The sequence below is a fragment of the Pristiophorus japonicus genome, chromosome 8, assembly GCF_044704955.1.
Source record: "Pristiophorus japonicus isolate sPriJap1 chromosome 8, sPriJap1.hap1, whole genome shotgun sequence".
Classification (NCBI taxonomy): Eukaryota; Metazoa; Chordata; class Chondrichthyes; family Pristiophoridae; genus Pristiophorus; species Pristiophorus japonicus.
In genome coordinates, this window is record NC_091984.1 from 102,282,697 (window position 1) to 102,296,347 (window position 13,651).

The 13,651-nt window shown below is 39.6% G+C and overlaps 2 protein-coding genes across 6 annotated transcripts in view; one reads left to right on the plus strand and one right to left on the minus strand.

The window, feature by feature from the left end:
- LOC139268671 (uncharacterized) overlaps positions 1-9,041 on the plus strand; it is a 97,211-nt gene extending 88,170 nt beyond the window's left edge. For 2 of the 3 annotated variants that reach the window (XM_070887207.1, XM_070887208.1), the window contains 2 exons: positions 1,923-2,034; positions 8,702-9,041. In XM_070887207.1, the coding sequence (XP_070743308.1) occupies positions 1,923-2,034; positions 8,702-8,831 (242 nt within the window). In that variant the 3' untranslated portion in view covers positions 8,832-9,041. Of the gene's footprint in view, positions 1-1,922; positions 2,035-8,701 lie in introns of those variants that run through there. The other variant, XR_011594080.1, reaches the window with a different exon arrangement.
- A 1,721-nt stretch (positions 9,042-10,762) lies between these two features.
- lrp8 (low density lipoprotein receptor-related protein 8, apolipoprotein e receptor) overlaps positions 10,763-13,651 on the minus strand; it is a 131,282-nt gene continuing 128,393 nt past the window's right edge. For all 3 annotated transcript variants that reach the window (XM_070887212.1, XM_070887211.1, XM_070887210.1), the window contains one exon: positions 10,763-12,370. In XM_070887212.1, the coding sequence (XP_070743313.1) occupies positions 12,332-12,370 (39 nt within the window). In that variant the 3' untranslated portion in view covers positions 10,763-12,331. The remainder of the gene's footprint in view (positions 12,371-13,651) is intronic.

Genomic DNA, 13,651 nt, shown 5'->3' on the forward strand with positions numbered 1-13,651 from the left:
TGTCAAATGTTTTTCATGAAGGTGATGTTCCTTTAATCGGTAAAAAGCAAATGTTTTTAATATTTTGTGTAACTTATAACAATATCTCTAACAATATGCCAAGAGGCATTTATTCTACTGAATTACCCTGTAATTCTAAGTGTTATAAATGGAGGTAGCTGTGCACTTACTGATGAGGCAGCCAGGGAACAGACTCTTTATTGAATTTCTCCACCTATGAACTGTGAATGAGGACTTGCACTCGCAATTCACTAATCCAATCATGATATCACAGGAGAGCTCCATAATGACATGGGAGAGCAAGTTGCTCACACAATGTCTACTCTCAGACTGCACCTGACCAGCAGTTCTGTAGCAGGGCAGCCAGGGGGACTGGTGTAGGCACCAATAAGATTGCAGGTATCACATGTCATGTCATAGAGGGTCATTGGACAATTCAACAAAATATTTCCCCCTTTAAGAGTGTGCACTGATTCCACATGAATTAATTTGGATTATGTTTTCAGTTTGTTTTTCAAGTTTGTGTGTTTTCAGTTTCTTACTGAAGTTTTGCTAATGAGTTTCCGAGATGTTATGTACATATCATCTGTATGTATGATTGAATCCATTTCCTGTTTTTATTGTCTACACTCTTCTAGAAATGAACAAAAACAATTAAATGCCACAATTTTCCTCGAGCAAAGTGAAGGCTGAGGGGGTAACCTAATATAGATCATTAAAATATGAAAATGAGGTAGATGTAGAGAAGATGTTTCCACTTGAGGGGAAATCCAAAACTAGAGGCCATAAATATAAGATAGTCATTAATACATCCAATCAGGAACTCAGGAAAAACGTTTTTACCCAAAGAGTGGTGAGAATGTGGAACGTGCTACCACATGGAGTAGTTGAGGCAAATAGCATAGATGCATTTAAGGGGAAGCTGGATAAGTACACGAAGAATTAAAGAATAGAAGGATATGCTGATAGAGGGAGAAAAGTAGGGTGGGGGTAGGCTCGTATGGAGCAGAAACGCTAGCACAGACCAATTGGGCCGAATGGCCTGTTTCTGTGCTGAAAATTCTATGTAATTCCTGCTGAAAGCCTAAGTTATATTCCTTCATGAAAAAGTGGTTGGCAAACCTGTTGTTTGAGGAGGGAAAAGATTAGATAGAATAATGCTGAAATGCATGCATGACACATTCTGGTATGATTTATGTCACTCCATTGTGAACAAATAAATAAATGTTTACCAAAGATTTTTTCATGAAGGAATATAAAGCCATGATAATTGTCTTTATATTTTTGAAGGGACTGCTGAAGTTCTCTTTTCGTTTTGATTTTGACAAGTCCAGTTGAAGAACTAAATTAAGATTGAAAAGGACAAGAAAAAGAAGATAAACCAAGAGGCAGTCAGATAATGGCAGACTTGTGTTTTATAAGCTTATCGGTTGCAAGATGAGAAGACTGAGAGAAGGAAGTTCTACAGTTTGAAGTCTTTCTGAAGAGTCAGTTACACAAGGAGATTGTGTTATTAATATCAATTTCAACACAGAGAGAATCCAGGGAGAGGGGCAATGTAGGTGGAACTAAAGAGTCACAGTAATGGCCTTAGTGGGAACAATAAAAGAGGCAAGAAAGGCTTTAACTGAGAGTTTGGAAGATAGATATGGGAGAAAGATCACCTATGTCTTTTAATAATTAATTTAATTGAGCGTCAAATTTTACCCAGTTATTGCAGGCTTTAAAAATCCTTTCTTATGTACAATTTTTAAATTGGGTTGTTTGATTCTCTTGCTTTTCTTTACATTTAAATGTGAATCTCATTTTGTCACTGAATAATTACCTTGCTGATGTTACATAGATCAAAACAAAAGCCAGTGCATGGAACTGTTTGAGTGCTGCTAATATTTTATTTAAAAGCCACTTTCTTTATCTGCCAGCTTGGCTAGTGCATCTGTCAGAAGTTGTACAAGCAAAAGGTTTGGTTGTCATCGCCTCAGAAAAGTGGAGAAGGAACAATCTAACTCAAAGATTTCAAGAACTCAGAAAGCAGTAAGTGAACAGGTCATTTCATACAGGAGTGTGATGGCCTTGATCAAACTATGCACAAGCAAATATGAACACTGGAAAGTGAGTGGCCTGGCAAGGGGAAGGTGGGATTTTCTTTTCTTAGTAGTCTTCTCCCCTCCAGTGCTGACAGTTCTGATTCATGGTATGTAATATCGCAGGATAAACTGGATAGTTAAACTGAGTGGGAAGGTTGACACCCCTCCTCAAGCTAAGGACATTATGAAATCAGCTAGCTGCACAGAGCAGCGATAAAATCGAGGTACATCTTGGTCTGTCTGCCTCAGTACTCACGCTTTCCAGTAGAAGTCATCAGAGAGCTGGATGGCGTGAGATCCTTGGCTGAATATTGTTCCACCTGCAGCCCAAGGACACTGCAGCCAGTTGTAGTATTCCTACCACTGTCCTTGCTGAAATAAACCCAGATCAAGTCCGTGACTCTGCTGGTTTGGTTTGGTTTGATTCAGTGCTGCATTATTTATATACTGTGATGTGGGTTTTTATTTTAAAACACAAATCAATTTAGTTGGTGGAGCAAGTGCCTTTGGCGATTTAACTTGAGCTCCTAACTTCAGCTAGGTCATTAATGGAAAGTGTTAGTCAAAAGGGCAAGTTACTGTGGAAACAACAGGTGTAAACCGTTGAAGGAATAAGGCTGAGAGGGTGTCTGATGAATCTTTCCTTCACTCCCCGGCAGAAGATAGGGTTTGCGATTTCCCTTCCATGACTATTTTTTATTACATTTCTGAAGTTTAGCTAATTTGAACTGTCCTACATTGATCAGTTCAACTTTGTAACTATTCACTACTGGAATGCTGCACAACACCAAGTAAATTAATTCAATCTCTCTTTTGCCAGAGTCAAAAATATGACTACATATATACATGAACTAACCACTTTATTAACAGATCTTCAATAACACGATTAATACCACCATAAAATGAAACATTAAGGAGTACATGAAATACTTGATCAAATATTAATTCAAACAATAATTTAAGTGCAGCATCATACCTCCACGTCATTGCATCAGCTGGGCTCTATTTAATACATTTCATTGTCCAGTATCATGTAAAATCAGTAGAACTATTTTATTGCTAGAATTCCTTGTACAGTTGACAAGCTAACAGCTTTGAACAAGTCTATCCAGGTATGTTTGAAGTCTATTTCAGTGTATGGCTGATGAGCTACTGACTTTGATGATATTGCTCTTGGAAAAACTGTGTTGGTCATGGTAGAATGGGCAGATCAACCTCCCTCTATAGCTGTAGTATTCCTTCCTCCTTCTCTTCTGACCTTGCACTTTACTATACATGTAATTCCTGTCCCTCTATTCTTGGAGTGAGACATGCAAACAATGCATTTAAATTGCTTGCCTATGTCTGACCAAAACTTTTTGTTCTCTCACTATTAACTTCCTAGAATGTTTAGCATCAATTCTTCCAAAATTATAAAGGGGTTTGATAGGGTAGACAAGATTTTGCCGCTTGTGGGGGCATCCAAAACTGAGGGTCATAAATGTGATAGTCACTAATAAATCAAATAAGGAATTCAGGAGAAACCTCCTTACAAAGAGAATGGTGAGAATGGGGAACTCACTACCACAAGGAGCATTTGAGAAAAATAGCATAGGTGCATGTAAGGGGAAGTTAGATAAGTACACGAGGAGAAAGGAATCGAAGGATATGCTGATAGGGTGAGATGAAGAAGTGTGGGAAGACGCTAGTGTGGAGCATAAACACTGGCACAAATCACTTGGGCCAAGTAGCCTGTTTCTGTGGTGTACATTCTATGTACTTCTATTTCTCGGCTTCAGAAGCCTGCTTCTTAAACTATTAAGAACATAAGAATTAGGAGCAGGAGTAGGCATATGTCCCCTTGAGCCTGCTCCACCATTCAATAAGATCATGGCTGATCTTTGACCTCAACTCCACTTCATTGCCTGATCTCCATATCCCTTGATTTCCCTAGAGTCTAAAAATCTATCAATGTCAGCCTTGAATATACTCAATGATTCAGCATCCACAGCCCTTTGGGGTAGAGAATTTCAAAGATTCACAACCCTCTAACTGAAGAAATTCCTCCTCATCTCAGTCTTAAATGGCCGACCCCTTATCCTGAGCCTATGCTTCCTAGTTTTAGACACTCCAGCCAGGGGAAACAATCTCTCAGCATCTATCCTATCAATCCCCTTCAGAACCTTATATGTTTCACTGAGATCATCTCTCATTCTTCTAAACTCCAGAAAGTTTGGCCCATTCTACATAAACTCTCCTCATAGGACAACCCTCTCATCCCAGGAATCAATCCAGTTAACTTTGTTGCATTGCCTCTAAGGCAAGTATATCCTTCCTCAAATAAAACCAAAACTGCACAGTACTAAAGGTGTGATCTCACCAAAGCCCTGTACAATTGTCAAAATACTTCCCTACTCTTGTACTCCAACCCCCTTGCAATAAAGGCTAACATGCCATTTGCCTTCCTAGTGGCTTGCTGTACCTTTTCCTGTACGAGGATACCTAAATCTCTCTCAACATTATTTAATAGTTTCTCACTATTTAAAAAATATTCTGTTTTTCTATTCTACCTACCAAAATGAATAGCCTTGCATTTCCTCACATTATACTCCATCTGCTCCTTATGGTCCACTTACTTAACCTGTCTATATCCCTTTCCAGACTCTTTGTGTCCTCTTCACAGCTTAACTTTCCACACCTAGCTTTGTATCCTAAGCAAGCTTGGCTACATTAAACTCAGTCTCTTCACCTAAGTCATTAATATATATTGTAAATAGTTGAGGCCCAAACACTGATCTTTGCAGCACCCCACTAGTTACAGCCTGCCAACCTGAAAATGACCTGTTTATCCTTACTCTCTGTTTTCTGTCCGTTAACCAATCCTCTATCCATGCAAATATATTACCCCCAACCCCAAGAGTCCTTATTTTGCATAGCAACCTTTTATGTGGCACCTTATTAAATGCTTTTAGAAATCCAAATATGCGACATCCACTTATTCCCCTTTATCTACCCGGTCAGTTACATCATCAAAAGACTCTAATATATTTGTAAACACAATTTCTCTTTCATAAAACCATGCTGACTCTGCCTAATTATATTATGATTTTCTTGATGGCCTGATAACACTTCCTTAATAATGGATTCCAGCATTTTCCCTGATTTAAGGCTAACTGGTCTGTAGTTCCCTGTTTTCTCTCTCCCTCCTTTCTTGAATAGTGGGGTTACATTTGCTACCTTCCAAATCGCTGGGACCATTCTAGAATGTAGGAATTTTGGAAGATCACAACCAATGCCTCCACTATCTCTGCATCTACCTCTTTTATAACCCTAGGATGTAGGCTATCAATTCCAGGGAATTTGTTGGCTTTTAGTCCCATTAGTTTCTCAAGTACTTTTTCTCTACTGATCTGAATTACTTTAAGTTCCTCACTCTCATTAGCACTTTGGTTCCCTACTATTTTTGGTAAGCTTTTTGTGTCTTCTACTGTGAAGACTTATTTAAAGTCTCTGCCATTTCCTTATTCCCTATTATAATTTCTCCTGTCTCTGCCTCTAAGGGACCAATGCAACTCTCTTCATTTTTACATAATTGTAGCAGCTCTTCCAATTTGTTTTTATATTTCGTGCTAGTTTACTCTCACATTGTTTTCCCCCTTTTTATCAATTTTTCATCAGCCTTTGCTGGTTTCTAAAGCTCTCCCAATCCTCAGGCTTTCTACTATTCTTTGCAACATTTTAGCTTCTTTTAATCTAATACTATCCTTAACTTCTTTAGTTAGACACGGATGGATCACTTTTCGCATAGAGTTTTTATTTCTCAATGGAATGTATATTTGTTGAGAATTTTGGAATATTTCTTTAAATGTTTGCCAATGCTTATCTACTGTCATACCTTTTATAGAATCATAGAATGGTTACAGCACAGAAGGAGGCCATTCGGCCCATCAAGCCCATGCCTAGCTAGAGCTCTTCAGCTAGTCTCAATCCCCCACCCCTTCCCCGTAGCCCTGCGTTTTTTTCCTTCAGGTACGTATTCAATTCCTTTTGAAAGCCACGATTGTAAATGCCTCCACCACCCTTTCAGGCAGTGCATTCCAAATCATAATCACTCGCGGCGTGAAAACGCTTTTCCTCATGTCGCCTTTGGTTCTTCTGCCAATCACCTTAAATCTGTGTCCTCTGGTTCTCAACCTTTCCACCAATGGGAATAGTTTATCCCTATCTACTCTGTCTAGACCCCTCATGATTTTGAACACCTCAATCAAATCTCCTCTCAACCATCAAGGAGATTAACCTCAGCTTCTCCAAACTCTCCATGTAACTAAAGTCCCTCATAAGAACATAAGAAATAGGAACAGGAATAGGCCGTATGGCCTCTCGAGTCTGCTCCGCCATTCAATAAGATCAGCTTCACTTCCACACCCGCTCACCATAACCCCTTATTCCCTTATCGTTTGAATAACTTTAAGACAGAAATAGACAGTTTCTTAATGTCCCAGCTTCCACAGCTCTCTGAGGCAGTGAATTCTACAGATTTACAATGCTCTGAGAGAAGAAATTTCTCCTCATCTGTTTTAAATGGGCAGCCCCTTATTCTAAGATCATGCCCTCTAGTTCTAGTCTCCCCATCAGTGGAAACATCCTCTCTGCATCCACCTTGTCAAGCCCCCTCATAATCTTATACGTTTCGATAAGATCACCTCTCATTCTTCTGAATTCCAATGAGTAGAGGCCCAACCTACGCAACCTTTCCTCATAAGTCAACCCCCTCATCCCCGGAATCAACCTAGGGAACATTCTTTGAACTGCTTCCAAAGCAAGTATATCCTTTCGTAAATATGGAAACCAAAACTGCACGCAGTATTCCAGGTGTGGCCTCACCAATACCTTATATATATGTAGCAAGACTTCCCTGCTTTGATACTTCATCCCCTTTGCAAAAAAGGCCAAGATACCATTGGCGTTCCTGATCACTTGCTGTAACTGCATACTATCCTTTTGCATTTCATGCACAAGTACACCCAGGTCCCGCTGTACTGCAGCACTTTGCAATCTTTCTCCATTTAAATAATAACTTGCTCTTTGATTTTTTTTCTGCCAAAGTGCATGACCTCACACTTTCCGACATTATACTCCATCTGCCAAATTTTTGCCCACTTAGCTTGTCTATGTCATTTTGCAGAATTTTTGTGTCCTCACACATTGCTTTTCCTCCCATCGTTGTATCGTCAGCAAACTTGGCTACGTTACACTCAGTCCCTTCTTCCAAGTCGTTAATACAGATTGTAAATAGTTGGGGTCCCAGCACCGATCCCTGCGGCACCCCACTAGTTACTGGTTGTCAACCAGAGAATGAACCATTTATCCCGACTCTCTGTTCTCTGTTAGTTAGCCAATCCTCTATCTATGCTAATATATTACCCCCAACCCTGTGAATTTTTATCTTGTGCAGTAATCTTTTATGTGGCACCTTGTCAAATACCTTCTGGAAGTCCAAATATTCCAGGTGTGGCCTCACCAATACCTTATATAGCTGTAGCAAGACTTCCCTGCTTTTATACTCCATCCCCTTTGCAATAAAGGTCAAGATACCATTGGCCTTCCTGATCACTTGCTGTACCTGCATACGATCCTTTTGCATTTCATGCACAAGTAACCCCAGGTCCCGCTGTACTGCAGCACTTTGCAATCTTTCTCCATTTAAATAGTAACTTGCTATTTGATTTTTTTCTGCCAAAGTGCATGACCTTACACTTTCAGACATTATACTCCATCTACCAAACATTGAACAACCCCAGATAATAGTGGCATTCCTTTGAGTCCCTGCTGGTCTCACATTTGTCCAAACATCTTAGCACTCTCGCCTGAGTCAAAAGGTCGTGGGGTCAAGTTTCATTCGAGACCTGAGTACATAAACTGGGCTTACACTTCAGTGTTATACTGAGGGAGTGCTGCACTGACTGTCAGAAGTGCCATCTTTGTATGAGATATTACCCGCCCCCTCAGGTGTATCTAACAGATCCTACGGCAGTATTTGAAGACAAGCAGGGGAGTTCTCCCAGTGTTCTGGCCAATACATATCCCTCAATCAACATCACTAAAATATCATCTGGTCATTTATCTCACTGCTGTCTCTAGGGCCTTGTGTACAAATTGACTGCTGTATTTCCTTACATTACTAGTGACTACGTTCAAAAGTGCTTTATTGGCAGTGAAGCATTACGGAATGTTCTGAGCATGTGAAAGGTGGTATATAAATGCAAGTTCTTTCTTCTTTCAGGCAGCATAACACTTACATTATCTCTAGCCTGGTAACCTTGACTACCTAGATCTGCCAGATTCTGTTATTAACCAGAGCCAGCTAGTTTTAAGAATCTTTTGTCTAACATAGCTGTCTGAACTTTCCAGAATGCTTAGCATTAACCTTTTCTGTTTTCCAATGTTCAGCAGGATGTTTAAAACACCATTTTTAAGGCAGCTTTTCCTACACCCGGGCAATCTGTCTGAGCGTTGTAACTAGGCAGTGCTCTTTGTTGTGGAAGGAATCAAGGGCGATGCCAAAGAAAAACATAATTAGAAAAAGGATTGAAATTAGAAATGTATCTCTGCTAAAATGTGAATTTCTCATATAGGTTGTCTTTTGTGGAACAAAAGGAAATCGAAACCAGAGGAAAACAAGGCAAAAAGGTTACTTTTGTGACCATTTGGAAACCGTGGCATCCCATTGGCTCAGAGGTCAATAATGGTGATAACGAAGATTAGTGCGTGTGTCTTCACAGCAACCAGAGAAAAAGTTGTGTTCATTTTCTAATATTAAATGTTTAGGACCAAGTCAATGAGAAGGATCGGTGCTTTTATTGTATTCCTTTCAATTACTGCGAGTGTATTCCAGTACTAGCAGCTTGTGAGGACTAAGTTTTGTTTATTAGCCTTACACAAAGAACTTGTGATTAAACAGACTCTCTGACCTTGCCGAGTGTGTCCTTCTTAAACTGACATTCATTATGTCACTCTTGGTGGATGGTATGAAATTCCCCAGTTCCATGAGCTACCCAACAACTTCAGCCAAGAGGGTGACTGAGCAAACCTGCTCCAGACCTTCACCAATGCTGCTTTTGAGGTAACCACCAGAAATGGGACCCGGAGATGACTCTCCCCTATTTTCAGAGTAACCAACTAAAAGTAAAAACATTCAGACAGTCAGGTGATCATTGGGTGAGCTTCCTTTATAATTTAATATGTTGAGTTCAATCGAAATATCTGTATCACTGACACAACCCCTGCTTGGAATTTTCCACACCAATTCTTTTCAACATTTCATTGATTAGTGTACTTTGTATTTTGATCTATGAAATTAATCCTATGGAGTTAAAAGCAATACCAATGTGTAACATTTCTGCTGGTTAAAGAGTATTTTAGTAATACAAGTGACACTGGTCTCTCGTCATACTACAGATTTATTTTAAAACTGTTGGTTCAATAGTTAGTTATTTACAAATGCTGCTTTTAAGCTGTTTATGTGCATTGCAAATCTGAAACAGAATCACAGCAATCATTCCCACCACTTGACCCTTGAGTTAGATGGCGATATGAAGCATGAGATTTGCAGTTCTTAAATACCAAAACAGAAAATGCTGAAGACAAGCAACTGTCAGCATGCGAAGAGAGAAAAGATCTTGGCATCCTGGGTGGCGATGCTTGGAAACGACTGGAAAAGGAAAGAAAAAGACTTATTTATATAGCACCTTTCACGATCTCAGGACGTCTCAAAGCGTTTTACAGCCAATGAAGTACCGAAGAGAGCAGCTCTCGGCAGAAACTGCAAATTGCGCAGTGACATCAACTGGTCATTAAGATGAATATGTACATCAGGTAAGAACTTTAACTTTAACCAGTGATCCTGACTTGAGTATAATCTCTGTGGGACTAAAAGTATGAAATGAACTAGAGCTCAAAGTAAAAATCTCAGTTCTTGATGCTGGATTTAAAGCCAGCCATGAATGAGTAGATATGGACCAGACTGCTGTAAGCAGCCCTGTACATAGCTCCCATTTTGGACCCCAAACAATAGCAGTAAATGTGTTGCGACTCAGACGGTTTGTTTTAACCTGACCCAGGGAGGTAATGTTACTGCGCGAGTGCACATCCAGATTCAGCAAAGGAGGACTGAAATCACACTCAGTAAAGACAAGGTGCATTGTGTAATCAGATGCAAGTCACACTTAGTAACAGATATCACAAGTTAAATAGGATAACTGAAGAAAAAAATATTTTGAGCCTCTATAACCATCATACTACTAGAATATGGACACAGACTAGAAGTGGTATGTTAGGACTATTGCAAATATTCTTGTTGAAAACAAAACTGGTTATATTGTGAAGCACTGACTGTAGTGAGTAATTCGAGTGGTAGCCAATCTAAACATAGTCACCTAATCACAACTGGTTCATCTTATGGTCTCCCCGGTTTCCAATTATAATGGTGTTCTTTACTTTGAATTTTGGTCCGATTTCTCAGGAAAAAAAGCAACTTGCTTTGGCTGAAGTATCCATGGGATCGAATTCCCGCCCACCCCCACCCCCCCATCTTCAGTAGGGTAGTAAGGGGAGAAGGAACAGACACATTTTTGTACTACTTTTCTAACAAGCTTTTGCAACAAAAAGTTAAACAGCCATTTTCCAAGTTACTGCTTTAATTTTTTGAAACATAGTTTACCAATTGCAAATTTTATACAAATACGAGCCGTAGAAATCTGGTTTACAATATACCCCGAGCAAAATAAACAAACACAACCGAACTCCCCATCATTGACACACATCAAATAAATTACAAATATACAGGGCAACTAGGTAACAAGTTTGATAAATTCCCAGCGCATGTCACAGAAAAATAGTTAATCAGGTTCAAAAAATGAAAAAAGCAAGTAAACATATTTTAATGCATCTTATTCTATTATAAAACCTTTGGCTGTTTTTAAGAAAATCAGTCTTTCAATTACTCAAAAGGCAGAAATGTTTTGATTTGATACTGCAGCTCCAATATGTACATTTTATACGACACTAAATCTCAGCAGTTTATTTTTTACATTACCCCTTTCTCTTCTCTGCACCCTCCATGTCTCCTGAAGATACTGAGGTATGGTACCAATAGCACCAAGAACCCTCTAGCATCCCACCATTCTTCACGTGAGCCTAATCATGGTGGCCAATACAGCCGGCACCGATTCTGCCCTCACACGACATCCTCACTTGCAGCTTCCAATAACCATGACTCAATAGCAATCAGGTGGATGAATTCTGGTTGATTTTCTCCCACATCCCAGGGGCAGAGGCCAATTATAGCATGCCCAGATCAATTTGTGGGACCTTCCACTCCCTGTGGCCTCGATACCATGTCAGGTCAACCATCAGGAGGGTTACATTTTTTTTTAAATTGTAAAATGAAACGTTTAGACAGTAGCAATATACCTATAACAAAAAACACAATGTAGAACTTTAAAATGGAACAAATAAAGCAGAGGGCAGACAGGGTACAATAAACACGGAGTGATAATCCACTTAGAAAGGAACAAACTGCGCTGAGCATCCACTTAAAACGGTACAGGCTCTGCTAAAGTCGGACATGATGGCAAATACAGGAGGGAGCAAGCATCCACTTGAACATATTCCCAATTTTATAAATACATTCTCTTTTCGTATAAACATATATGCAAATAAGGCTTCACTGTACAGGAAAGGCAAAATGCATCAGCTTGAAAAAGTTACTACTTCCATCTCATATGTACATAGCCCAAGTTTATCCAGGAAATAAATCCGTAAATAAATACCTATTTTTTAAATCCCCCTGTAGTTTATCTCATTTGGAGAGTTTCAACAAATCGAGCTCTCTGTAAAATGTTAAACTGTTGCGCGCGCAGGTAAATCTATTTACAAAACTGTATAAATATAGCTTTGAAGAGGCTATGCTTACAAGCGCGGCATCGCAATTATGTACAAACATGTAAAGAATTTGAGTTTAGCTCTTACGGTCATGGTCTTTTTCTCTAAGAATGAGTAGTGTATCATCAGTGCAAAAAAAAAGTCCAATCCTTTTTTGTTTTATATAAAGTATAAAACGTTTTGCTAATATAAAAATACACATCTTTTGGATGTTAGAAATTTTTCATCCGGTGATTGTTTATCCAGTCCTGATCGCCACAGCTGCTGCACCATTCGCAGTGGGGAGCCCGCGGGTCAAGTGAATATGAGCAGCACAGCATACCTCAGGGTAATCCATCGTCCTCCATACTAAGTGCAACACGCTGTCGATGAAAGAAAAGTCATTTCTTTTTAAAGGCAATTAAAGAAGAAATTCAAATCATACTTAAAAAAGAGGGAGGTTCATTTTTTTGCCCATCTGAATCATAGAAATTTACAGCACGGAAGGAGGCCATTTCGGTCCATGCCGGCCTGCAAAGAGCTCTCCAGCCTTATCCCACTTTCCAGCTCTTGGTCTGTAGAGCTGTAGGTTACGGCACTTCAAGTGCACATCCAAGTACTTTTTAAATATGGTGAGGGTTTCTGCCTCTACCATACTTTTAGGCAGTGAGTTCCAGACTCCCACCATCCTCTGCTACCTTCATTGATCTGTGGGCATGCACTCCAACATCTCTTTGTTCGTCTACACTTCTCAGTGTCCTACCATTTAATGTGTATTTCCTTGCCTTATTAGCCCTCCCCAAATGCATTACCTCACACTTCTCTGGATGGAATTACATTTGCCACTGTTCTGCCCATCTGACAAGTTTATTGATATCTTCCTGCAGTATACAGCTTTCTTCTTCATTATCAACCACACAGCCGATCTTAGTATCATCTGCAAACTTCTTAATCATGCCCCCTACAGTCAAGTCTAAATCATTGATACATACCATAAAAAGCAAGGGACCCAGTACTGAGCCCTGCAGAATTCCACTGGAAACAGCTCTCCAGTCACAAAAACATCCATCAACCATTACCCTTTGCTTCTTGTCTCTGAGCCAATTTTGGATCCAACTTGCCACTTTGCCCTGGATCCTATGGGTTTTAACCTTCATGACCAGTCTACCATGTGGGATCTTAACAAAAGCCTTGCTAAAATCCATATATACTACAGCAAATGCATTATCCTCATCGACCCTCCGTGTTACGTTCTCAAAAATTTCAATCATATTAGTCAGACACGACCTTCCCTTAACAAATCCATGCTGACTGTCCTTCATTAATCTGTGCCTTTCTAAATGAAGATTTATCCTGTCCCTCAGAACTTTTTCCAATCATTTGTTAGGCTGATTGGCCTGTAATTACTCGGTCTAACCTTTTCTCTCTTTTTAAACAAAGGTATAAAGTTAGCAGTCCTCTGGCACTACACCTGTAACCAAAGAGGATTGGAAAATGATAGTCAGAGCCTCTGCTATTTCCTCTTTTGCTTCTCTTAGCAGCCTGGGAGACATTTCATCTGGGCCTGGGGATTTATCCACTTTCAAAGCTGCTAAACCTCTTAATACCTCTTCTCTCACTATGTTTATTTCATCTAATATTTCACACTCCTCCATCATTGCAAA